We start from the raw sequence: 23945 nt of genomic DNA, 5'->3' as shown, positions 1-23945 counted from the left end.
GACATAACATGACCTTGGGGCACCTGCAGAGGTGCCTCTCCACCAGTTCAGGAGGGGATGGGCTCTGGCTAACTCTTCTTTATGCATGATGAGGGCCAGAGGGACCAGGGACAATCATATTTCCACGGGAGGTGGCAAGTGGAGCTGACACTCGTCTTGGTCTCAGAGGACAAACTGAGGCTCTACTGGCCACCCTGCTGGGCTTCCTTTCAGGTTGATACCCTGAGCCTGTCATGACTCTTCTTCTTCCTTTTACCCCCACCTACATCCTCTGTCCTGGGGCATTCACACTCACGAAGCCATGTGTCACAGGCAGGATAGGGACAGACAAGTTCCTGTGTGCCATGTGAGTAGGGTCCTGTACATTTCTCATCTACCTGCTATTCCTTGGTCTCCTGTTCACCTCTGGCCACTTCCTTTCCTGTCTACTTGTCTCCTGATCTTCCAGGGAATCCTGTGTGCTTTATCCACTTGGTGTCCATCTCCAAGTCCCTACTTGGTGTCTCTACTTCCATATTCTACCTAGTGCCCCTTTTTCCTTGTCTACCGTTTGTTTCTCCCCAACCCCTGGTGTTCTGTGACCCTGCACTTGTTTATCAGATGTTCCTGCCTTTCCCTTTTTTTAAAGAATATTTTTTTAGTTGTCAATGTACCTTTATTTTATTTATATGTGGTGCTGAGAATCGAACCCAGTGCCTCACACATGCTAGAAACGCGCTCTGCCCCTGAGCTACAACCCCAGCCCTCCCTGCCCATCTTTTATAACTGGTGTACCTCCTGCCCCTGGTCTACTGGGAGACCCTCCTTCCCTCCTCTACCTGGTTAGGGATAAGCCCTCTACCTGCTCCAACTGTTTTGTTAGGTCCACGATATTTAAACATGGTTCGGAGGAAAGCAATTCTTCCAAGAAGTGGGGGTTAATCATGGTTTCCATCTAGGAGGAGAAAGAAGAGATTGTGAGTGACCTTGGGGAGAAAATGGCCCCAAGTCGGGAAGACTTCTAGGGAACAGGAGGCAAAGATGACCCCATCTTGGTCCATACCACAGGGTTAATAAATCCCATCCACTAGCTACACACATGTATACAAGCGTGTGCGTGCACACACACACATGAACACAATACTGAGAATCTAAGCTATGAAGCTCAATTCTACGGGTCCTAAAACCTTGTAGAGAGCAAGATTGTAGGCCCAGCCCACCTTGTTGACAAAGCCCTCATCAATGTAGCTCAGGAGACTTGGATCTGGATATAAATCATCCTCCACTGGCTGTTGCTCCAGTCCTTCGTCTCCCAAGTTTGCAGCAATCTCTTCTATAGACAAGTGGAAAGGCTCCCAGGTGGCAAAGTTGGTAGGCCCGACTAGCTCATCCAGGATGTCCATGAGCTCTTGGATGGCTTCAGGTGGGATCTCCTCTGGCGCCTTGGTCTCACACATCTTAGTCTCTGGTGCCTTGCGTTTGGCTGGTACTGAGTGGGCACACTGTGCCATAGGGGTGGTCTTTCTGGAGTTGCACACTAGGACAAGGAGTACCAGAACAGTGCATGGATGGGGGATCCACCTTTATGCCTAACACCTGGTAGTAGGCAGGCTTCAGGGGACTTAACCTGGTCTACCATGCACTAGGACCACCATAGGAGGACCCAAGGGAGATGACAGTGCACCAGGTGCAACATCTAAAAGAGTCACGTGGGAGGAAATTTGGAGCCACTGATATACCATGCACTCTGCCCAGCCAGACTCAAGTCATGGGCACATGGTATGTTGGTTCTTTGGAAAGGCAGGGAAAAAGAGGAGCTATGTACTTGGCACAGTCAATACGCAGTTCAACAAAACGGGTAGCATGGATCTCAGGTACTAGAGGCTGTTCTTGCAATACTGAATGCCCCATGCTGAAGGTAAAGTTCTTATTTGGGACAACAACTTGCCTTGGCCCTTGGCATACTTTGGACACTATCATGGGTTTCTGTGGAAAAGCAGGGGCCCTACCTGGTTGTTGCACAGCCTTAGGGGCTGGGGGCCTTGGAAAATCCCTCCTTAGAGATACAGAAGGAGGTTGGCACTGGAAGACCTCTGACAGCTGCATCCTTGGATCCTCCATCTCCTCTGCAGCTTCAAACTCCATGTACCTAGGTGGGGTTTGGGTAAGGGAGGCACAGGCTGAGCTGAGAAGTGGGTCAGCCATACCAGGCAGATATGAGACAAGCTGAGAGACCTATATACCAGGCAGGTACTAGCCCCATACCAGGGGGAGCTGAGGGCAGGGATGTGGAACTATGTTCTGGAGTGGGCTGGACCAGTCCCAGGAGGGAGCTGCTACACAGGAAGAACCACAGTTCTGGGGAAACACTAAATCAGCCAGCACCTGAAGGGAATCAGATCTGAGGGACCCAGGTAGGGCCCCTTGCTGACCCTTGTTTCAGATCTCTCCTGTTTCTGCCTGGAACCACAGAGATGAGGTAAGTGCCAGAAGCTGGTAGGGATGTGATTTATATCAGGGAACACCAGGTGTCCTGATCCAACTCAGGGACACTGAAGCTGGGACCATGAGCCCTGGAAGGATCACTTGGGAGACAAAGGGACAGGAAAGGTCATGTGAAAATGGAAGCTAAATGAGAACATTGGTGGCTTCCAATGAGGGTGGGTACTTTTTCTTCTCTTCACTTGTTAGAATGGCAGGGATTATATAGAGAAAAGGTGATAAAGACTGGAGATGTGTCCTTGGGGTATCTGAGATGCTGTATGCCCCTGACCATGCACTCTCCACTGCCACCTTCTTCTGGAACATCAGGTTGAAGTAGTGGCCATTTTCATGACCTCATGTAGTCCCTACTCTGTAAATACAGAGGTGCCAGTTCCCAGACAGGTGGCCTATGTAAGGCTAGTGGGACTTTTCCCCTCTGCAGAGCCAACAAAGCTCCTCCCCATCTTGACCCTGAATCTCAAGGCAGAGTTGGGATCAGGAACATTGAGGCTGCAGTTTCTGGGATTGTTGCAGAGAGAATGCCCAGGCCTAGAGGGAGCCACTATCTGGAGAGCCAGATGCCTTGGAACCAACACATAGGTAGGTGACAGGCCCTACCAGACCCTGCTGTGCAAACCATGATCCTCCAGCACTCAGGTCCGGGCCCTGAAACCTGACTCACTTTTCTGCAGTCTCATAGAAGGCCATCCGGTCAAAGTTGCTTGTGCACTGCCATTCCTGCACACCCTTCCACAGGGCCTCCTCCATGGTCATGGTGGGCTCCAGTTCAGAGAGAGACCGAAGCACTGGGCTGGAATTCATTGGGATCGTCAGGGTCCACAAGGTCACCCTCCGCTCTCATCTTCCCAACGTTCCCTCCTACCTGTGTTACATCTGCCCCATCATGTTCATCTCAAAGCATTAGCATTTAGACTCCAGGACACTGTTCCTTAGGCCAAACATTAACACCAAGGTCTGCACTGGCCTTGGGATTTTACTTGGGTTCTTCAGTGGTGTGGTGTACTAGGTGCTGAATGACTTTTTATCCTCCAAATCCACCTGTTGAAGTCCTAACCCCCAATGTGGTGGTATCTGGAGACAGGCTTTAGTGTTTAGGAGGGTTTGATGAGATCCAGAGAGAGTGGCTTCATGAGGGCATCAGTGGTCTTCCTGGAGAAGACAGAGCCCTCATGGGACTCTGGGTCAGGCACTTTTTATCTGGGACTCCAGACTGCAGAACTCTGAGAAATGACTGTCTAGGGTTTCATCTGCCCAGTCTATGGTGTTCAGTATGGCAGCCCAAGCTAACCAAGACCATGCAGAGAACAGCCTGGGAGCAGGGTTACATACTGGGGCAAAGATGAACATCCCCATCCAGAATCCAAAGTGAGCTCCCCCATGAGTGCCACATCATATAGCATCTTTATTGGGGTTTCAGGACCATGTGTGTGAGTGTCTGCAGTGTTCACCCTTGGGGCCAGTACCCCTAAACCCACTTCTGCTGGTGATGTCCTTTGTGCTGGGAACAATCAGGTCTATGGAGGAAGGTGAAATGACCAGGGAAGGAACCATCTTATGGAGTGAGACAAATCCTGGCTCATGTTTCCCCAAGACACTCCTCTGACTTTGGGATCTCCGTGTGATGGAAACAAAGTTTGCTGAACTCACAGGGCTGTGATGGGCACCTGAGATAAGGCACATTTTCTCCCCTGGTGTGAGGTGAATATGGCTGGGAATATAGCTTGTCCCCTACCCTCAAGACCTCCCTTCCAGTTCTCTACATCCCAGCCTCCTTTGTCCATTCCATGCTTTTCCCAATCTTAGAGTCCCAGAGGGTGTTCTGGGTCCATGGGGAGAACACTCACACAAGGAAGCAAGAAAGCGCTTCCACATCTGGAGTCTGAGGAAGGTGCCTGCGGACCAGGGTCTTGAAGCGCTGCCAGCGCCTGAAATCTTCATAGTTGCTCTGAGGTCCACCGGAGTCATCTGGTGGCACTGTAGCCTGGAAGGTGGGCAGTGCGCCCTCCCCAGACTCTGTACCTGGCCATTGGCAGGCATTCATTGGGAAGACGATGGGGGCCAGGTCGGTAAATGGTGGTGGTGCTGGGGGACTAAGGCCCAGTTGACAGTCGCCCCCATGGATCTGGATTCCCCCACTGGCTGAGGCAGGCACAGTGGTCCTCAGGGCAGAAGGTGCGGTGAGGAATGGAGCAGGATGCTCCACACCCCCACACAAGGCCCCTGGGGCCCTCCAGTTGAGGGGTGCCTGAGTGTGGGCAATGTTCTGAATATGAGGGGGCCCTGCTGGCCTCAGTTGTGGCCCACGTTGTCCAAGGGTGGACAACCCTGGCACATATGGTTGTCCAGGGTAAGTGGACAGCACCAGAGGGTTACCCTGGGAGATGGGTGCAGTCACCCATGGTGCCAGGGGTGGCTCCCAGAACGGCTGGTGTGTTGGCACAGGGGCAGCTGGAAGAAAGGGCAGGCCCCTGAACGCAGACATGTGGGCACCAGGATTGAAGTTCATGCCTGGTCTCTGGGATGCAGATGCTGTGGAGGCAAAGAAAGGGGAGAATGGAGGAGGGGGAAATGGCAGCAGGATTGAGGCCCCCAGTTTCTTACTCAGTGGGAATCTGAGGACAAATGCTCACAGCTCAGGGCCCTGTGGGCAGGGAAACTGTGCAGTTTGCAAATGTCCCTGAGTGAATTTCATGCTGAGTTCCCTTCGTCATAGTTCTACCCTGAGAAAACTGTTTCCCCGGACACCAGGACTCCCTGAAGGCTGTCAGTGGACTGTGGCACCTCAGCTTTCCCTGCCTCTGAGAGGACCCTTGTGCATCCTTGGCAGACAATCCATTGGCCTCCTAGGTGACTCCCTAGAAATGGATCAATTTGACTCTGCTCAGTGGCACCATGCCCCTCCCACGCTCGCCAACAGGAAAGGGATCTCCTCGAGGGCAGATGCAGGTACTCCAGGGTCATTTGTGAAGGTGACAGGTTCTAAAGTTATTGCCCCACCACCTCCTCAGCCTTCCTTTTGCTAATCCTCCTTGTGTAGCCTCCACTTCTTTCCTAGGCTTCCACAAACAAACAAAAAACACCTGATTTAGATCTCTGCCTAGCTAGAGGCTGAGGAATCCTGAAGTTCACCCAGGAGCACATCCTGCCCAGCATATGGGTGCCTCTCCCAGCACTTCCCACAGCAAACACTATGGGGGGACAGATTCTGGCCAGCCATGTCCCCAGTGTTCACTGGATCCTGCCATGACACAGGGAAGAGGTCTGTGTGATAGACACTGATTTCGCTGAAACCCTCTCCTGCCCTGACCAGCAATGGCTGCTGAGGATCATGGAAGGTGATGGGATGGTGAGGATTGGGGCATTTCAGAGATTTTCACAGCCACTGGTCATGTTGGTACTGGGCCTGGGAATTGGGGCCATTCTGAGGTCCTTTTCCTTTGAGCTCCCATTCACAGATTGATGGTGTCACAGAGAACCAGGTCTGTGCCAGCTGCCACACCAACCAGGTGTGGCCAGGTTGTCTGCAGCACATCCCTGTTCACTAGTGTACCAAGGAGTGCGAGGTCCACCGCTCTTCCACACTTGCACATGTTGATCAGGACCCCTGCCTAACTTCAGTGACAATATGAGTAGGGCCCCTTCCTAACTGGGTGCTATTCTCCTTCCTCTCTTGAAAAGAACCCAGTCATCTTCAAACCTGATCCTTGAAAAAAGAAGGACACCCCACATGTGTTCATGGAGTACCCAACAAGGAAGATGAGAGAAGTCTTCCTGCCAACATGAAATGAAAGGCTTGGGCTACCCCACAGGGAGGGGCCAACACCAAGAAGCTCTGAAAGAACTCCTCTTTCCATCAAAGTGATAACGATTCAGAAGACCTCACAGGAGCCCAGATCTATGTTGGTTGAGGTTTCCTGGGTTCCCTGACCTTTAGGAATCGAGGACACCAACTGTCTGAATGGAAGGAGAAGTTTTCCTGGGCAGGAGGTTGGTGAGGTGCTCTGGGCTGTGGCAGTTGGAGTGCCCTGCAGCCTCACCCACAAACAGTATATCACACTGCTTTTGTGGTCATTGAGAACCCCACTGGGCAGTTTTCTAACTAAGAACACTTCTCAACACTGCCCAGTTATGATCTGAGACACTCGGTCAATCCCCTCAGAATGACATCCCAGGCGGCTTCCCTGTGTCTGAAGAATGGACACAGGGTTCAGCATCTTGAGTCCTGGGAGCCCGAACTGACCACCACTGTGACACCATCTGTGACTGCCTAAAAATCCATGCAGTGACCTGTGTCCATTCTATAAGGAATCAAGCCCTTGGCCTCTCTCCCTTCTGTTGACCCCATGTAATTCCCCTGAGTAGCCTGGACCTGGGTCTTAGGAACCCTCCTCCCCATGAGCAGTGTCAGTGTTCCCAGTGCTTCCTGGGCCATGTCAAGTGCATCCTCTAAGGCTCTTTCCTTCCCTTACTTCTGCTCAGTGAGTTGACCTCAGGGGAAATACTCCATTCTAACTCCCAAGGGTTGGGGGGTGACTGGCCCTCAGATAACAAGCCCCTGACCCTCCAGGCTCACCTCCTTCCAAATGTCAGGACACTGGACACAATGTCTCACAGTCTCCACAGTGGGAAAAGTCAGTACAGGACCCAGAGAGTGACCTGTCTGTAACAGATGCTCAGGGTCCAACTGAGCCAAGCTGGGCAAAGTTTAAATGTAAACCCCAGTGGAATGTTGGACCCAGACATTCTGCAGGGGGAGGGGCCAAGGGGAGCTGGCCTGGGTGGGGGCTGGGCAGACATTCCATGAAGAGCTCTGGCAGGTATAGAAGAACCTCGAGTTTCCCTCAGGCAATTCAGTGGTGACACAAGTGGTGTGTGCCTCTGGGTCATTTTGAAGTAGTTTCTCAAATGCACAGCAGAGTGGTGAGAGCCATGGCTCTCATGAGCCACACAGTCAGGGGTCTGAATGGCCCCTGCTCTAAACTGGAGGGTGTGGATTGCATTTTATGGATAAAAGTGTTATTTTTTTAAAATCCCATTCCCTGTTTGCAAAACAGACTCTTGGGTGTTCCTGAAATATTCAACACCTTATTATAAGTCTTTTCAATGAATGGGCGAAGGGGCAAACTAAGAACAAGCTTCTGTCACTCTTCCTTCACTTTTCATGTAGTTATTCCCCACACTGATGTCATTGATGATATAGCTGGTGGGGCTTTATTTTTTAAACTAGTGATATAAAATATGCAGTGTAGAATAACTGTCTTTTTAATTCCACATTTTGTTTTTAGTAGTTTCTTATACTGAATGATGGAGTTCAGATTCTCAAAGCAAGCTTTATTTGCTAGACCCAGGTTGAATTCAGGGGCCTTGCATACTCTTGGTCAGTGCTTTGCCACGAGCTTCAGCATTACCCCATCAGTCTTGCACTGCTTCAAACTGCTCATATAATCACACTACTCAAATGCAATTTGTGCAAAGTGGCCATGGGAAGGAGCATTGAAATGTCCTTTTGTCCTACCATCTGACCTTTACTCTTGTAAAGTCCTGAACTCATATTGATTGCTGAAGGGAAAATAATTAAAAACACTGTGAACATAGATGTCCTTGTCGTCAGGAACATTGGCGGAATGCGAAAGGCCCTGTCTGCCTCCTGTAATGCCTTTCTGTCCTAGGACCTTGGCGGTGTCACATGTGACATGTCTTCCACATTATCCTTTGGAAAGAAACGGTGCTAATTATCTAAATTTCCAGAAAGAGAATCAAAGGATTGTTTTTGTTTGTTTGTTTTGGGGCAATGCATTTCAGGGTCAATGGGATCCACCGTACACATATGAAAAGTCAGGCTAAAAATATGCCATGGAGTAGAAAAGGAAGAGGATGCATTTGGTGTGTGCGCAAATTGGTCGACATTGCCAAATGTTCATGAAACATACGAGAAAAACTGTCAAAGAGAACATTTGAGCATCTGTATATAGTGGAGGGCTCTCCTTATGCAATAATGGCTCAGTAGGCAAAATCAAGGAATGGGGTTTTCAGAGTGTTACCCAGACCTATAATTCTTTAATGGAACCTATGCTGGACTAGGAGGAAAGCACACACTGATGTCTGGACAAGTGAACAGGAACCAAAGGGAGTTAGTGGGAAGGGGGTGAAAACACTGGGCCCAAATGGGGAGCCAGTGCTTCAGGGTAGAGAGATCCCAAGGGCTGCACAGGGCGGTCTCTAATTCCTAACAGTGAAAATCACTTTGTCATTAAAGACGCCCTGGCTGAAAGAAGGGCCAGCCCAGAGGCTCTGGAGGAGGAGCCGCTTTGCAGCCTTCCTGACCCACTTGGTGCTCCTGCAGGGGGTCTCTCCTGCACCCCTCGCGCATGCGCACGTGCTTGGCTGGAAGCGCATGCTCACAGGTCGCCATCCAACGGCTCCAGCTTCCGTTGGGGCTGCAGCGGGGCAAGGCGCAGGCGCGAAGGCGGTTGGCCGGTTCCCAACGGCCGGCGGGGCGCCCATGGCGGAGTCCAGACTCAGTCCCATAGGCCCGAGGTACTGGACCCGCGAGCCTCTCCCGTCCCCAGTGTGTCCCTGCCGGGTCCTCTGGCCCCTGTGCCTCGCCGGGGGCGCCGTCCTGGCCTCCCCTGGGACGTGGCCGCCCGCACCAGGCCCGGAAGTGAGGGGCCCTTGGCCAGTGCGGCCCCCACATTGGGGCGTCGTCCCTCCGTGTCCCTTGCATCCTGTGTGGCGCCAGGCTCCGGGGCACCTGTGCGGTGCTTGAGAAGCGTGGTCCCGGTCAGCAGGTCCGGGGCTCCTGTCGGTGTCAGAGGAAGTGGTGACGGTCATCTCCTTGTCGCTGTGAAAGCTGTGAATGTTGGGGACACCGTCAGCTGGCATCCGGGTTGTTAGGCTGAAGGACGCGCATTTCCCGTGACGTTAGCGACTTTGCAGAAGGGAACACACTGAGCTGAGTGTGCTGGGTCCACTGTGGTCACACCGTGATTGACGGCCCTCATGGGTGGGCTGTCGGTGGACAGAGCACCTGAATGATGACCGGAGAACGGTGTGACCCCAAGTCGTGTGCAATAAAGAGACTCGTGTTGTATTATTAGTGTGTGGTGCTCGTGTATTGCGCAGTGACACTGATGATGTGCTCTCAGCGTGGTTGGGGGGCTGTTGGGGGGCCCTTGTGGGTCTTTCTGGGTGCCAGGAAGTTTTCCTTCCGTCTTGATGGGCATGAGGATCAAGGGGTAGTAACTTGTGCAAGAAAATGAGACGCTGCGCTGGTCCTTCTATGGTTGGTAGGAGTTCAGAGGGCATGAGTGGTTTTCTCTGTTCTTTGGTCAGGTGGTGGTGTCCCTAATGTGTTCATATGTATTCAGAGTGTTGGGGTGGTTGTGTTTTCGACTGACCAATGACAATCTGCTATGTATTCAGAAGTGGGCGTATTTGAGATTAAGGGAAAGTCATGACTTTTTGTGAGACTGTGTAGGGTTGGGTGTGTTTGGAGGCTGTGAAAAGTAATGAGCATAAACACTGGGAGTGGAGGTTAAGTGTTTGGAAACTGGGTTTTGTAATATTTCACCTGTGGTTTTTTTTTTCTTTGTTCTTTTGTTTGTTTGGCTCATGAATGCTGGGAAGTGTGCATGCACCATGGGAAGTTTGGAAATAAATATGTGTGGGTGTACATTTGGGCAGTGTTAAGGACTGTGTTTGGGTATATTTCTCTGGGTTTGCAAGATGATTGATATAATTGGGAAATGTATGAGTATTTTTATATTCAGGACATGCTGTTTGTTTATGTGGGTTTATTTTTATTTTCCATATTCATATTCATGTATATATACTTGACTGTCTCTGGCTGGATTGTGTGCACATTTGTGGAGTAGTAGGATATGGAGTTATTAGGATTCTGCATTTTGGAAGATGAACAGTTATTTCTTTGTATTGGCAATTTGTGATCTTGTGTATGATGGTAGTATAGATATCGGGTCTCTTTGGGAATATTTGGGTATTTGTGTATGTTGGGGAATTGTATAGAGGTGTAATGCCTGTGGAGAGGTACATGTATATGGACATTATATTCACTAGCACACCCCAGAGGTGCTCATATGTGTGTGTTTTGCATGTAACAGCCATAGTTATGAGAAGGAAGAGTATTTAGGTGTATGTGTATTTAAGGACATGGCAGTTTTGATGTGTAATTTCTTAGGCTATGTGTGCATTGAGTAGAAACTTATTTGTATACAACTGAGAAGTGTGTATTTAAAGTCTGTGCATATACAGGATACAGGATACTCAGGATGTTTGAAGATTTAGGTGAGGTTTCCTGAATGAGTGGTCCTTTTGTGTTTAGTCTCATGTGTTAGAGAAATATATGTTGTTGGTGGCTGCATGTCTTTGAATTCATGGATCTCTTGGGGTGTGCATTTTGGCAGATGTGGGAAGTTCATTGTGTGCTTGGAAATAGATTGTATACATTGTGTGTTTAAGTGTTGTGGAGAAATGTATTTTACAAGTGTGGGATTTCACGTGTGTCTTTTTGGGTACGCATGAGACAAGTGTCTGTGTACTTGTTGGTTTTCTAGAGTCTGTGCCCTGTAGGGTATTCATTGTGGGTATAGCAGCAGTGTGTTGGTTGTACAGGCATGTCTCCAGCTCATGTTGTATGTGTATGTGGTATATTTGAGCATTTAAGGTGAATAGGGTGTTTTTCTGTAAAAGTTCATGTAATAACAGGAGTTATATCTGCTTAGGGTGCAGTTAGCAGTTGTACGTATATTCAGAAGCAATGAGGAATATTTATTGCTGGAGATATAATTTTTTTGTGTATTTGGTTTTGTGTATTGTAGTTTGTATTCCAGAGAAGACAAATTGCTTGTAGGAATTCCTTTGTATGCTGGAGATGGCTGGAACTAGTTGTGGTAATTGATGGGGCTCATCCCTTTTTGGGTTTGTATTTAGTGGTATCTGGTTGTTAGGTTGAAATTAGTCTTGGTTGGATAGACACACCTCATAAACTAAAAGTCAAGACTTTCTACCTCCCCCTGGATGACACTGTATTAGGCATTTACTAGCACACCTCTAGACTGTGTGTGTGTGTGTTTTCAGAATGTATGACTAGTCATCTGTGTGAAGTATACATAACTCAGGCAACAATGAGTTCAGGTGTTGGTAATTCTATGTGTATTGTGAGGGGGGCATCAGGAATCCTTGTGTGTATGCATTGACCACATGCATTGACCGTGGTCATTGTTATCCACTACATTGATTCTGACTGGGTTAGTTTATTCTTTAGGGCCCCAAACACTCATGAATGTCGATTCCTTACTCTTCCTCATGTGAATATCCATTCAGGTAGTTGTGGATATCCATTCAGGTAAATGGATATCCTTAAGCAAGTAGTTTCCTCTTCAGCGTTTGTGTGATCCAGGCATTTCAGTTGCAAGATGGATGGACCTGACTGACAAAACAGAAATATTTTATTAGGTTTCCTATTTGAGATGGTCAGCAAGCATAAAATTGTGTCATTTCCTGGACAGGAGGTGAGAATCCCTCCCATGGCAGTGCCCCGAGAATCAGCTGGGCCCCTGGATGAAGTTGGCTTCTCTGAGGTTAAGCAGTGGATGAAGACACCAGCCTCCACAATGTGAGGCTGCCGCATGTCTGCAGAACTTCTACCCCAGAACCACTTGTGCCCTAGGTAGTGTTTGCTGCTGGATGCCAGGCAACCCTTCCTTGTGGAATCCTGAGGCTTCAGGGCTGGTCAGGACCTCCAAGGGCCTCTTGGTAGGGGATTAGAGTGTTGTCCTTTTTTTTCTTACTAACCTACATGGCATTTTCCCTGGGAAACCAGGTCTTTTTAATGTCCTTTGCAGTGGATTACAGCTACTTGTTTGGGGAGGTGGAATGCCCCTGATAATTTTAGAATAATTTTAGATTTTCTGTCATTCGTTTAGTAGGAGAATTTTTTGCAGTAAGCATTCCCCTGTCTTTCCAGTTGATTGCATATGCAACCTCATCAGCAAGGCCTTATCAAGGCCCTGTCTCAACATAAAAAAGGTGGGGATGTTGCTTGGCGATTAAATACCCCTGGGTTCTTTTTTGCAGGTACCCTCCTCCCCAATAGAATATATCCTAAGTAATCTTTTGTTTTGTGGCCTGATTCAGAGTTTAGATTCCCAGTAAACCCATTGTGCTAGGAAGTTTAGTTGCTGAATAGTATTTTGATCAGAGTTGTTTTTATTCAGGTTACAGGTGAGGATGTCATCTACATACGGAAGGGCAGTTCTAGCCAGTTTTGAATCCATAAGTACCCATACAAAGAAATGGGGGCTGTATGTCCAGATAAGTTGTTTAGAGTGTGTGTCTCCGGATCTCCCCATCCAATGGCAAAAGAGTTTTAGGAGTGGGATGCAGAAGTATAGAGTAGAAAGCCCCCTTGAGATCAAGGACAGTGTGCCACTGAGTGGTAGATGGAACCTGGGACAGTAAGGTGTGTTTGTTACCATGGGGCAGAGGAAGATCACTGCCTTGTTGACCAAGTTTAAATCCTAGAATAATCTACAGTCCCCATTTGGTTTAGGCCCAGAAGAATTGAGGCATTGCAAGATAACTGACAAGGAATTATAATGCCATACTGTGAAGATATACATGCAGTGGCTCTTAATCCATGCAGTGCTTCTGAGAGCCTTAGGGAATATTGTCTTTTGTATGAATAACTTGTTCCCTTTAATGAAATCTGCATCAGTTGTCCATTCAGGGCTTGTCATGGGATTCCACTGTGTCAGACTTTGGATCAACCACCAAAGAAACAGTATGAATTGTGATTTTACTCCTATACCAGTCGTACTTCTGAAATTGAGAGTAGCAGCATAGGATGTCAGGATGTAGCAAGTGTCCACAGGGAACTGCACTGACTTATCTGACTCCTCAAGAACTACCCAGGGTTTCCTCATGTGAAATGGGAATGGTTGTTAGGGGCTTCTTTCTTCCATTAGACTCTCCAGTCTTCTTTCTTTTTAAAAATTATTCTTAAGTTTTAGGTGGACACAATATCTTTATTTTACATTTATGTGTTGCTGAAGATCAAACCCAGTGCCTTATGCATGCTAGGTGAGCGCTCTGCCACTGAGCAACAACTCCAGCCCTCTCTCCAGTCTTCTTGAAGGGGCCAGGTGTTGTGTTTTCAACCCTTTTCTCAGTGGGAACGGGCCAAGTTCACCTTTCAGTGTCAGTTGACAGGGTCATCCTTACATATAGAGAAAGTCTGGGGCAGGAGTGGGTGTTGGGCTTGTGCACTTGGGTGCCAAATGTCCATTTCCCTTGCATTTGGAGCTACTCTGCTTTCAGTTGCTTCCTGCTGTATTATCATGAGGACTGAATCCTGACCTGTCAAGTGGTGGGTTTTTACTGGAGGTGCGGCTAATTGTGAGTGGGACATTTGGGCCTTTTGTGCATCCCTCCTTTTTCCTTAGCAGATGTTATTGAAGACAGAGAAAGTCATATCAACTGATTTTGAGGAGCCCAAAGTTCCAATTGAAGCTTTTGGAGTTTTCTCTGGATATCAGTGACAGACTGAGCAATAAAGGGCTTGTCCCTAAAGGGAGATCAGGTCTAGACTGGTGTAGTTGCTAAAGATCTAATTAAGACATGTATGGAATCCACAGGATTTTCTTCCCTTCCCAAGGTAATCTTGAATTTTTCATGATGAATATGATTTGATTTTTTAAAAAATATATTTTTTAATTTTTTGTTTTTATTTTTATGTGGTGCTGAGGATTGAATCCAGTGCCTCACACGTACTAGGCAAGTGCTCTACCACTGAGCCACAACCCCAGCCCATGAACATGTTTGTAATATAACTTTTCCTTCCCATTGCTGTGCTCATCTGTGGTGCAGCAGGTAGAGAGATTAAATAAATATCCCTCCACCTGAGATGGAAGGCAAGAATGAGTGTTTGAAAATTACTGGTAAAGCAGGAGGAAACTTCTGAGCAATTGTCAAGTCTTTCTTTGGATTATTTGCAGGTCATCTACATTTTCACTCAGTTTGGTGCCCTCCTTTTTGGGCAGGAGTGTTGGAACCAAAGATTTGGGCATTGGATGGTACAAGGCTCTTCTCTGGGTGTGATGTCGAGGACTGACAGTAGCTGCTAAGACATTTTTTTTAAAGAGACAGAGAGAGAGATAATTTTTTAATATATAATTTTTAGTTTTTAGTGGACACAACATCTTTATTTTTATGTGGTGCTGAGGATCGAACCCAGAGCCCCGCGCATGCCAGGAGAGTGCGTTACAGCTTGAGCCACATCCCCAGCCCTGCTAAGACATTTGAGAGTACTTTGGGACATAGAGAGGAATGCCAGGGGATCCTCTTTGTTATTATGAGCTATAGCCTCCCCTGGTGAGACAATAGGAACTGTCAGCAAGGCATGATCTGGCTTTCCATAGTCTTAAAAATCATTCCTTGTCTCCCCATGTCAGTCTGGATTTTGATAAAATGCCATGAAGTCTTGTCCCATGTGGAATCTCAGATCATTGGCATGATCATTCGCAGAAACAAATCCAGTCGTATGATGAAATTTAGGCCACCATTTTGGTGCCTAAATATGGTTCCCCATATCCCATCTTATAATTTGTCCAGGCAATATTATGATAGAAAATGAAGCACTTTTGCCTGAGGACACCAGGGTCAAAATCATCCCATTGTTTTAGACTACAGTGTAAAGGGGGTACTCCCTTGTGTTGAAAGTGAGGCTCCCATGTTGTGATACTGGCCCCTAAAGGAAAGAATGAAAGTAACTGACTCAGAGGTAATTGAAGCATTTCTTTTTGTGCTATCTAATGAGTTTCACACTGTGCAGGCAGAAGGTGGGGTGTCCCCCTACTTCTGCCTCACTGCCAGATATCTCTGGCAACTTTCTGAGTCCCTTCAGTGAACTGTGTCTGCTTTCCTCCATTGTGTGGCCAACTATCAGATGTGGATGCTTTGATGTATTAATCTGGACCTTGCATCCCTCACCTTGTCAATTTGTAGGTCTTGCCATCAGTAACGAGCCTCTGGAAAAGCCCCCGTGAAGCCAAGTGACAAAGGGACAGATGTCCTTGTGCAGTAGATCAAAGAGCCAGTAGTGTTGCTGTGAGTTGGTCCTGTAAATAATGGGGAAGTTGCCGTCTCCCAGTAATTTGAATAAGGAGTCCTCCTTAAGAAGCCCTATACTTCTATAACTATGCCGTAGATCACAGGGTGATCACTGGGTTTTTGCAAAGCTCCAGGAAGTCCAAAAGAGTATCTAAAGGGATGAAACCTAGACAAAGGTCAAGAGGGGGTTTCTCACAAATCGTGCATCAGAGAAGTCTAGGAGTGTCAAGGTGATGGCTAAGACTAAAGAAGGTCTCCAAGGTATGGTCCCAAACCAAGAAGTAAAGATGGAAAAGAAGCAAAAGTATCCATAGCACTTGGATTATGGAATTCAGGGGTGGTGAGAGGGAACGTGAAAGAGCTGTAATGCAGCCTCACAAGACACAGAACATGAACCTATATGGTGTGTGGGTTTGCTTTACGCTGGGTATTTTTTGTCCTTTCATATATGTTTATTTTTCTCCTTTCTATCTATTATAGGTGTATTTCCTTTATTTAAAGTAGAGGATTTGTAGTTACATATGTGGTCGATATCATTGATTCCCCAGTGCTTTCTTTCCCTTCTCCCTCCCCCTGAGCCCTTTCCTCTGCTCTACTGGCCTCCCTTTGCTTTTCATGAGGTCACCCAAGCTTTCTTTCCCTTCTTCCTTTCTAGCTTCCACATTTGAGAGAAAGCATATGACCCTTGACTTTCTTAGTTTCAACATAATGTTCTTATGTTCCATCCGTTTTCCTGCAGATGATGTGATTTCATTTTTAAGGCTAATAACTCCATTATTGATGTATATACATTTCCTTCATCCATTCGGCCATTGGCAAACACTTGGGCTGTTCCCATAGTTTGGCTATTGTAAATTGTGCTGCTGTGAACTTGACTGTGCCCTTGTCACTGATAGGCTGACTTTACTTCTCTGTGGTAAATACCAAGGTGTTGTGTAGCTGAGTCGTATGGTGATTCCTTCCCTAGTGCTTGTACCAATTTACAATCCCACTAAGGATGTAAAATTGTTCTCATCCCCTCCCACCCTCATTCTCTCCAGCATATATTATTTGTATTCTCAATGGCTGCAATTCTACCTGGAGTGAGATGAAATCTCAGTGTAGTTTTGAATTGCATTTCCTTACTGCTAAATAACTCATACATTTTTTTTCATATATGGGTCACTTGTCCCTTTATGTAAGCTGCCTCTTCTTACAACTATTTTCTTTGCTATGTGCAGAATCCTTTGCATTGCTTTTTAAAGAAGTATGTGTTTATTTCATTTCTCTGATTACTTGTTGTGCTATTTATTAATTTGGTGTTGATTTTTTTGAGTTCCTAATATATTCTGGATACTAATCATCTGTCTGAAGAGTAGGTGGCAAGGGCTGGGGTTGTGGCTTAGTGGTAGAGCACTTGCTTAGCTCATATGAGACACTGGGTTTGATCCTCAGCATCACACAAAAATAAATGAGTAAATGGATAAAGATATTGTGTTCATCTAAAAAAATATTAAAAAAGAAGAGTAGATGGCAAGCATTTTCACCTATGCTGTAAGTTCTCTCTATATATCTTTTTTGTTTTTCTGAACTTAAAATTTTTATTTAAAATTTTAATGGTATTGTTAGTGCATGTTAGTTTTATGTAAGATTTTGGTTCACTTTGACATGATTATATAAATTATATTTGACATGACAAATATAATTCATGCCTGTTTAGTCCTCAGTACTTCTCTTTGCATTCCTTCTTTTTCCCCCCTGCTCCTTTAACTCTACTCATCTGCCTTCTGTACATGTGTATCTTTTTAAATTTGTACCTTTAGGTACACATAAAGTTGAAATTAACTGTGGTTTATTCATATATTTACGTGGCATAATTTGGTCAATTTCATTGCACCTTTCCTTCCTTATGCCATCCCTCTTCCCTCCTTTTCTTTCCCCCTTTCCCATTCTTCTTATATTTTTTCTACTTTCATGGGATTTGCCTTTATTTTTTAAATTTTTTTAGCTTCCCCAAGTGAGAGAGAATATTCAACCTTTGATGTTCTGACCTGACTGATTTCACTTAGCATGATGTTCTCTAGTTCAATCTGTCTGCCAGCAGATGCCATGATTTTATTCTTCTTTCTGTTTGTAAAACTCCATTCTGCAAATATACCACATTTTCTTTATCCATTCATCAGTCGATGGGCACCTGGGCTGGTTCCATTACTTGGCTTTTGTGAATTGCAATGCTGTAAGTGTTGATGTGCTTGTGTTGCTATGGTATGCTGACTTCAGTGCTTTCGCTTAAATACTAAGGAGTGGGATAGTTGGGTATATGGTGGTTCTATTCCTAGTCTTTTGAGGAACATTCCCGCTGCTTTCTGGTGGTTGTACTAGTTTGCAAACCTACCAACAATGTATGAGTGTTCCTTTCTCCCTACATCCTCGCCAGGATTTATTATTATGTGTATTCTTGATGATTCCCATTTTCAGTGGAGTTGAGATAAAATCTCAGTGTAGTTTTGACTTGCATTTCCTCTGATTTCTAGGATTTGAAGGCCCCCCGCCATATATTTGTTAGCCATTTGTATTTCTTATTTTCAGAAGTGTCTCTTTTGTTTTTCTGCCCATTTACTGACTGTGTTTTCTGTTTATTTGGTGTTGAGATTTTTGAGTTCCTTATATATTCTGGATATTAATTGCTTGTTGGAGGGGCCACTGGCAAAAGGGGCCACTTGTCCTATTATGTTACCTGCCTCTTCTTGCACCTGTTTTCTTTGCTATGTGCAGGAGCTCTTTAATTTGAGATTGTCCAAATTATTGATTCTTAGTTTCATTTCATGAGCTTTATCAGTCTTGTTAAGGAAGTGAGTGCCTATGCCAATATATTGGAGTGTTGAGCCTGTGTTTTCTTCTATAATTTGCCAAATTTCTGTTCTAAAGTCTATATCTTTGATTTCATTTTGAGTTGTCTTTTGTGCAGGGCAAAATATAGGAATCTGTTTTCATTCTTCTGCTTGTGGATATCCAGATTTCTCTTCAGTTTTTGTAAAAAAGTTATCAATACTTTCTTCAACATGTGTTTTTGGCATCTTTGTTGAGTAACAAATGACAGCATCTATGTGGATTTGTCCCTGTATCTTGCATACCAGTGGACTTCATGTCTGTTTAGATGATAATACTATGATTTTTTATTACTATAGCTCTGTAGTGTCATTGGTTTTGTGATGCCTCAATCATTGCTCTTCTTGCTCAGTATTGCTTTGGATATTCTGAGTCTTTTTTTCTTGCAAATTTATTTTAGAATTGTTTTTTTTCTAGTTCTTTGAAGAATGTCATTGTTAGTTTGTTGGGAATTTCATTGAATCTGTGTAAGACTTTTGGTAGTATGACTACATATTTTACTTTTACCTATTTAAGGAAGTGGAAAGGCCTTTCCATTAAAGAATTAAAGAAGACCTTTAATTTCTTTCCTCAATGTTCTCTAGTTGTCATTGTAGCAGTCTCTCACCTCATTGATTTGATTTAATTCTAGGTATTCAATTAGATTTTATGAGGCTATTTCTGTTTCTTTTTCACTGGGTTCTTTATTAATGTATAAGAAAGGTGCTGATTTTCTTGTGCTGGAATTTTAAACTGCTGCTCTTCTTCATATCAAATCTAGTGGCTTTGTGGTGAAGTGTTTTGGACATTCTAGGTATTTGACTGTATCACCAAAACGGATATAATTTGACTTCTTCTTTTCCTATGTTTATCCCTTCCATCTCATTTTCTTGCATTATAGCTCCAGCAAGAATATACAGGACTATATTGAACATAAGAGGTCTGAATGGGACACTCTTCACTTGTTCCAGATTTAAAGGTAATGTTTCATATTTTCCTCATTCACAATGATGTTGAGTTTGGGTTTGTATATATTGTAGCCTTTATGGGTTTTGCAGTAAGTCTCTTCTATCCATTGTTTCTTCAGTTTTCAAAATGAATTGGTGCTGCATTTTATTAAAGTGCTTTCTCTGTATGTATTGAGATGACTATATGATGGTTCTCCAAATGCTACATATGTGATGACGTACATTTATTGATTTGCATATGTTCAAATCAGTATCCCATTGTATCCAAATTCTACATGTGTAATGAAGTACATTTGTTGATTTGCATATGTTCAAAGTAGTATCTGTTGTATCCTTGGAGTGAAACCAATTTAGTCATGCTGTACAATCTTCTTAATGTGGTGATGACTACGGCTTTCTAATACTATTATTAAGGAGTTTTGCATCTAAGTTCATTAGGGATGTTGTTTTCTACTTTTCTTTCCTTAATGTGTCCTTACCTGGTTTTGGGTGTCAGGGTAATATCTGACTTCATAATATAGATTTGGAATGGTCCACCCTTTTCTATTTTATTAGTTCCTCTTTAAATGTCTATCAGAATTCTGCAAAAAAATCTTCTATTTCTTCTATTATTTTTAGAAGTCTTTGTATTACTGCTTCTATCTCATTGTTTGTTATTGGTCTATTTAGCTTTTCTCTATATTTACAGTTTAATTTTGGTAGGTCATATATGCTTAGAAACAGATATTTGTTCCTGGTTTCCTAAGTTATCAGAATATGAGTTTTCAATATAGTCCCTGGTGATTCTTTTAATGTATGTGCTGATTTTTTTCTATTTCTTCTCTGATTTTATTAATGTGAGTTTTCTCTCTTTTGGTCAGTTTGGGCAAGGTTTTATTTATCCCATGAACCAACTCTTCATTTCATTGATCATTTGTATTGTTTTTATTGTCTACTGTATTGATTTCAGGTCTGTTGTCCATCATTTCTTTCCTTCTTCTGGTTTTGGAAATGGTTTCATTTTGTTTTGTTTAGGGCCTTAGGGTGCATCATTTTATCTACTGATCTCACTTTGACTTTCATGAATTTCCCTCCAACTTTCTTTGAAATTTTCTTTATACACACACACACACACACACACACACACACACACCATTTTTTTCATCATTTGTCTATTACTGCTAGGCTGATTCTATAGTGTGACTGTTGTAAATGATACTGCTATAAACATGGGTATCTATGTATAACTGAGGCATAATGGCTTAATTCTTGGAGGAGTGGTATAACTGGGCCATATGGCAGTTGTTTTCCTAGTCTTTTGAGGAATTTCCATACTGTCTTCTATTGTGGTTTTACTAATTTACAGTTCCACCAATAGAGTGTACGTGTTGCTTATATTCTACATTCTCTCTTTTTTTTTCTTTTTTTTCTACATCCTCTTTACCATTTGTTATTTGTATTATTGATGGCTATCATTCCAACTAGAATGAGATGAAATCTCTATGATTTTGGTGTGCATTTCCCTACTTGCTAGAGATGTTGAACATTTTTTCATCTATTTTTTAGGCATTTGTATTTCTTCTTTTGAAAATGTTTGTTTACTTTTTTACTCATATTAATTGGGCTATTTATTTTATGGGTGTAAGTTTTTGAGTTATTTATATCTTATGGATATGAATGAGCTGAGTAAGTAGATGGTGAACATCCCCTATTCTGTAGGTTCTCTATTGTGCTCTTATTTGTTTCCTTTGCTGTGAAGAAGCTTTTGAATTTGATGCTATTGCACTTTTGATTTTTGTTTTTATTTCTTTTTTAAAAAACTTTTTTAAAATTGTAGGATACAATAGCTTTATTTTATTTATTTATGTGGTGCTGAAGATCAAACCCAATGTCCCATACACATACATGCAAGGTAGGCATGCGACCACTGATCCAAAAACCCAGTCCCTGGTTTTATTTCTTGTGCTTTAGGAATCTTGTCAAGTTAAGGATGTTGGTTCTGTGCCAGCATGTTGATATGTTGGACCCACATTTTCTTCTATTAGTTGCAGAGTTTCTGGTCTAATTCCAAGGTCTTTGCCACTTTGAGTTCACTTTTATGTAGGGTCAGGATTCATTCTTAAACATATGAGTATCCAGTTGTCTGAGCATCATTTTGTCTTTTCTCCAGTGTATGCTGTTGGAACCTTTGTCAAGGGTCAGATGACTGTATATGAGTGGGTATGTGTATGTCTTCTATTCTGTATCATTGGTCTATGTATCTTCTTTTATTCCAGGACCATGTTGTTTTCGTTACTATACTGCCATAGTATAATTTGAAGTCAGGTATTGGGAAGCCTCTATCATTGCTTTTTTGGTTTAGAATTTCTGTGGCTCTTCTGGGGCTTTTATTTTTGAAGCTGAATTTTAGGGCTATTTTATCTAGTTTGATGAAGACAGTCTGGTATTTTGATGAGGATTCCATTTAATTTGTATATTGCTTATGGTAGAATGGCCATTTAAAAATATTTTAGTTGTAGATGGACACAATACCTTTATTTTATTCATTCACTTTATGTGTTGCTGTATGAGGGAAGTGCTCTGCCACTAAGCCACATGAACATGTGAGGTCTTTCTGTGTTCTTGTGTCTTCTTTGATTTCTTTCTTCAGTGTTTTGTAATTTTCATTGTAGAAGTTTTTCACTCCCTTAGTAAGATTTATTCTTGGGTATTTTAGTTTTTGAAGCTATTGTGAATATGATTTTTTTCTGTTTTCTCTCTAAGTAAAATAAATTCATTATTGGTATGTCTAGAAATGTATGATTTTTATTGTTAATTTTGTAACGTGCTACTTTGTTTCTTTTTAAAAGCTCTTGCAGTCTTTTTTTATAAGCTTTTGGATTTTCTTAATACAGGATCATGTCTTCTGTAAAGAGTTATATTTTGACATCTTTTCCTCCTATTTTTATTTATTTTATTTGCTTCTCTTGTCTACTTACTCTGGATAGAATTTCTAGTATTATCTTTAATAGGAATGTTGAGAGTGGACATCCTTGTCTTGTTCCAGATTTAAAGGAAATGCTTTCAGTTTTTCCTCATTCACTATGTTGTTGCATTTCCTGTTTTCATATACAGCTTTTTTGATCTTGAGGTAGTTTCCTTCTACCCCTAGTTCCTTCAGTGTTTTTATCCTAAATAGGTGCTGGAATTTGTTGAGTGCTTTCTATTGAAGTGAGTGGTTTTTTACTTTTAATTCTTGTTATGTATGGAATTGCATTTATTGATTTTTATTTGTTCAACCATTTTTGTGTTCCACGAATAAAACCAATGAGGTCAACATGTATAATTTTCTTAATATGTTGTTGATTATGATTTGGTAATATTAAGAATTTTTGCCAAAACTAAAAAATAAATATTAAAAAAATTATCTAAAAAAAAAGTTAAAAAAAAAAAAAAGGGCTGGGGATGTGGCTCAAGCGGTAGCGCGCTCACCTGGCATGCGTGCGGCCCGGGTTCGATCCTCAGCACCACATACAAAGATGTTGTGTCTGCCAAAACTAAAAAATAAATATTAAAAAAAGTATCTAAAAAAAAAAGTTAAAAAAAAAAGAATTTTTGCATCCAAGTTCGTCAGGGATATTGGTTTGTAGTTTTCTTTCCTTAATGTGTCCTTATCTGAATGATTCTGGAAGTGTTACATATCTTGCTATTTCTTGGAATAATTAAGAAAAAACCTGGCATTAGTTTTCTTATAGTACTCAGCTGAGAATTGATCTGCACCTGGGCTTTTTTGTTGTTGTTGGAAGGACTTTCGTTAATGCTCTATCTCATTGCTAGTTATTGGTCCATCTGGGTTTCTTTGTCCTATTGATTTAATTTTGGCATGTCATGTTTGTCTAGAAATGTGCCCATTTCTTGTAGGTCTTCCAGTTGATTGGAGTATAAATTTTCAAAATAGTTCCTTAACAATTCTCTAGATTTCTGCCGATGTCTCTGGTGATTTCTCCTTTTTTTTTTCTCTAAATTTTGGTGTTTTCCCCTGCCCTCTTGCTTTTGGTTAGTTTACCTGCAAGGTGAGAATCTTGCAAGCACAAGTTTTTTTTTTTTGTCCTACTAGCTTATGTCTTTGAGTTGAATTGTTGAGACCAATCTACAGGCATACCACCCTGAATGCACCTGATCTTGTCTGAAGTGTTCAGACTGTTTATATTCTGTGTTATTACAAAGACACATTTATTCATTCTTACCATGTTTTTTTTTCTGACAACAAATTTGTTCCTGTTTCTCATTTGATTATCTACTCTTCAAATTAGATTTATCTATGTGCTCTGTATTGTTTTTGTTTTCTCCTGTAGTTCTTGAAAGATTGTTTGTTGTCCTGGTTTAGTAGTTATGAATTTTTTTAGGTTCTGCTAATCTTTGAAGGTTTTGGGTGTTCTTTGATTTTGACAGATAGTTTTACTGGATATAGCAAGCTTGGTTGGCAGTTATTTTTCCTCAGGCGTTGTAACATACCTTTCTGGTCCTTCTGAAATTTAGAGTTTGACCTGAGAAATCAAA

At 43.4% G+C, this 23945-nt stretch overlaps 1 protein-coding gene across 1 annotated transcript in view; it reads right to left on the bottom strand.

The window, feature by feature from the left end:
• Nucleotides 1–4324: 4324 nt before the first annotated feature.
• Nucleotides 4325–23945, bottom strand: part of LOC144249979 (NUT family member 2F-like) — a 60921-nt gene continuing 41300 nt past the window's right edge. The window contains exon 7 of the mRNA XM_077792216.1: nucleotides 4325–5013. Coding sequence (XP_077648342.1) covers nucleotides 4325–5013 — 689 coding nt within the window. The remainder of the gene's footprint in view (nucleotides 5014–23945) is intronic.

The sequence above is a fragment of the Urocitellus parryii genome, chromosome 13 (assembly GCF_045843805.1).
Source record: "Urocitellus parryii isolate mUroPar1 chromosome 13, mUroPar1.hap1, whole genome shotgun sequence".
In the NCBI taxonomy this organism is placed as follows: domain Eukaryota; kingdom Metazoa; phylum Chordata; class Mammalia; order Rodentia; family Sciuridae; genus Urocitellus; species Urocitellus parryii.
The sequence above is the reverse complement of the archived record's forward strand: the minus strand, read 5'-3'. Positions and strand labels throughout refer to the sequence as shown.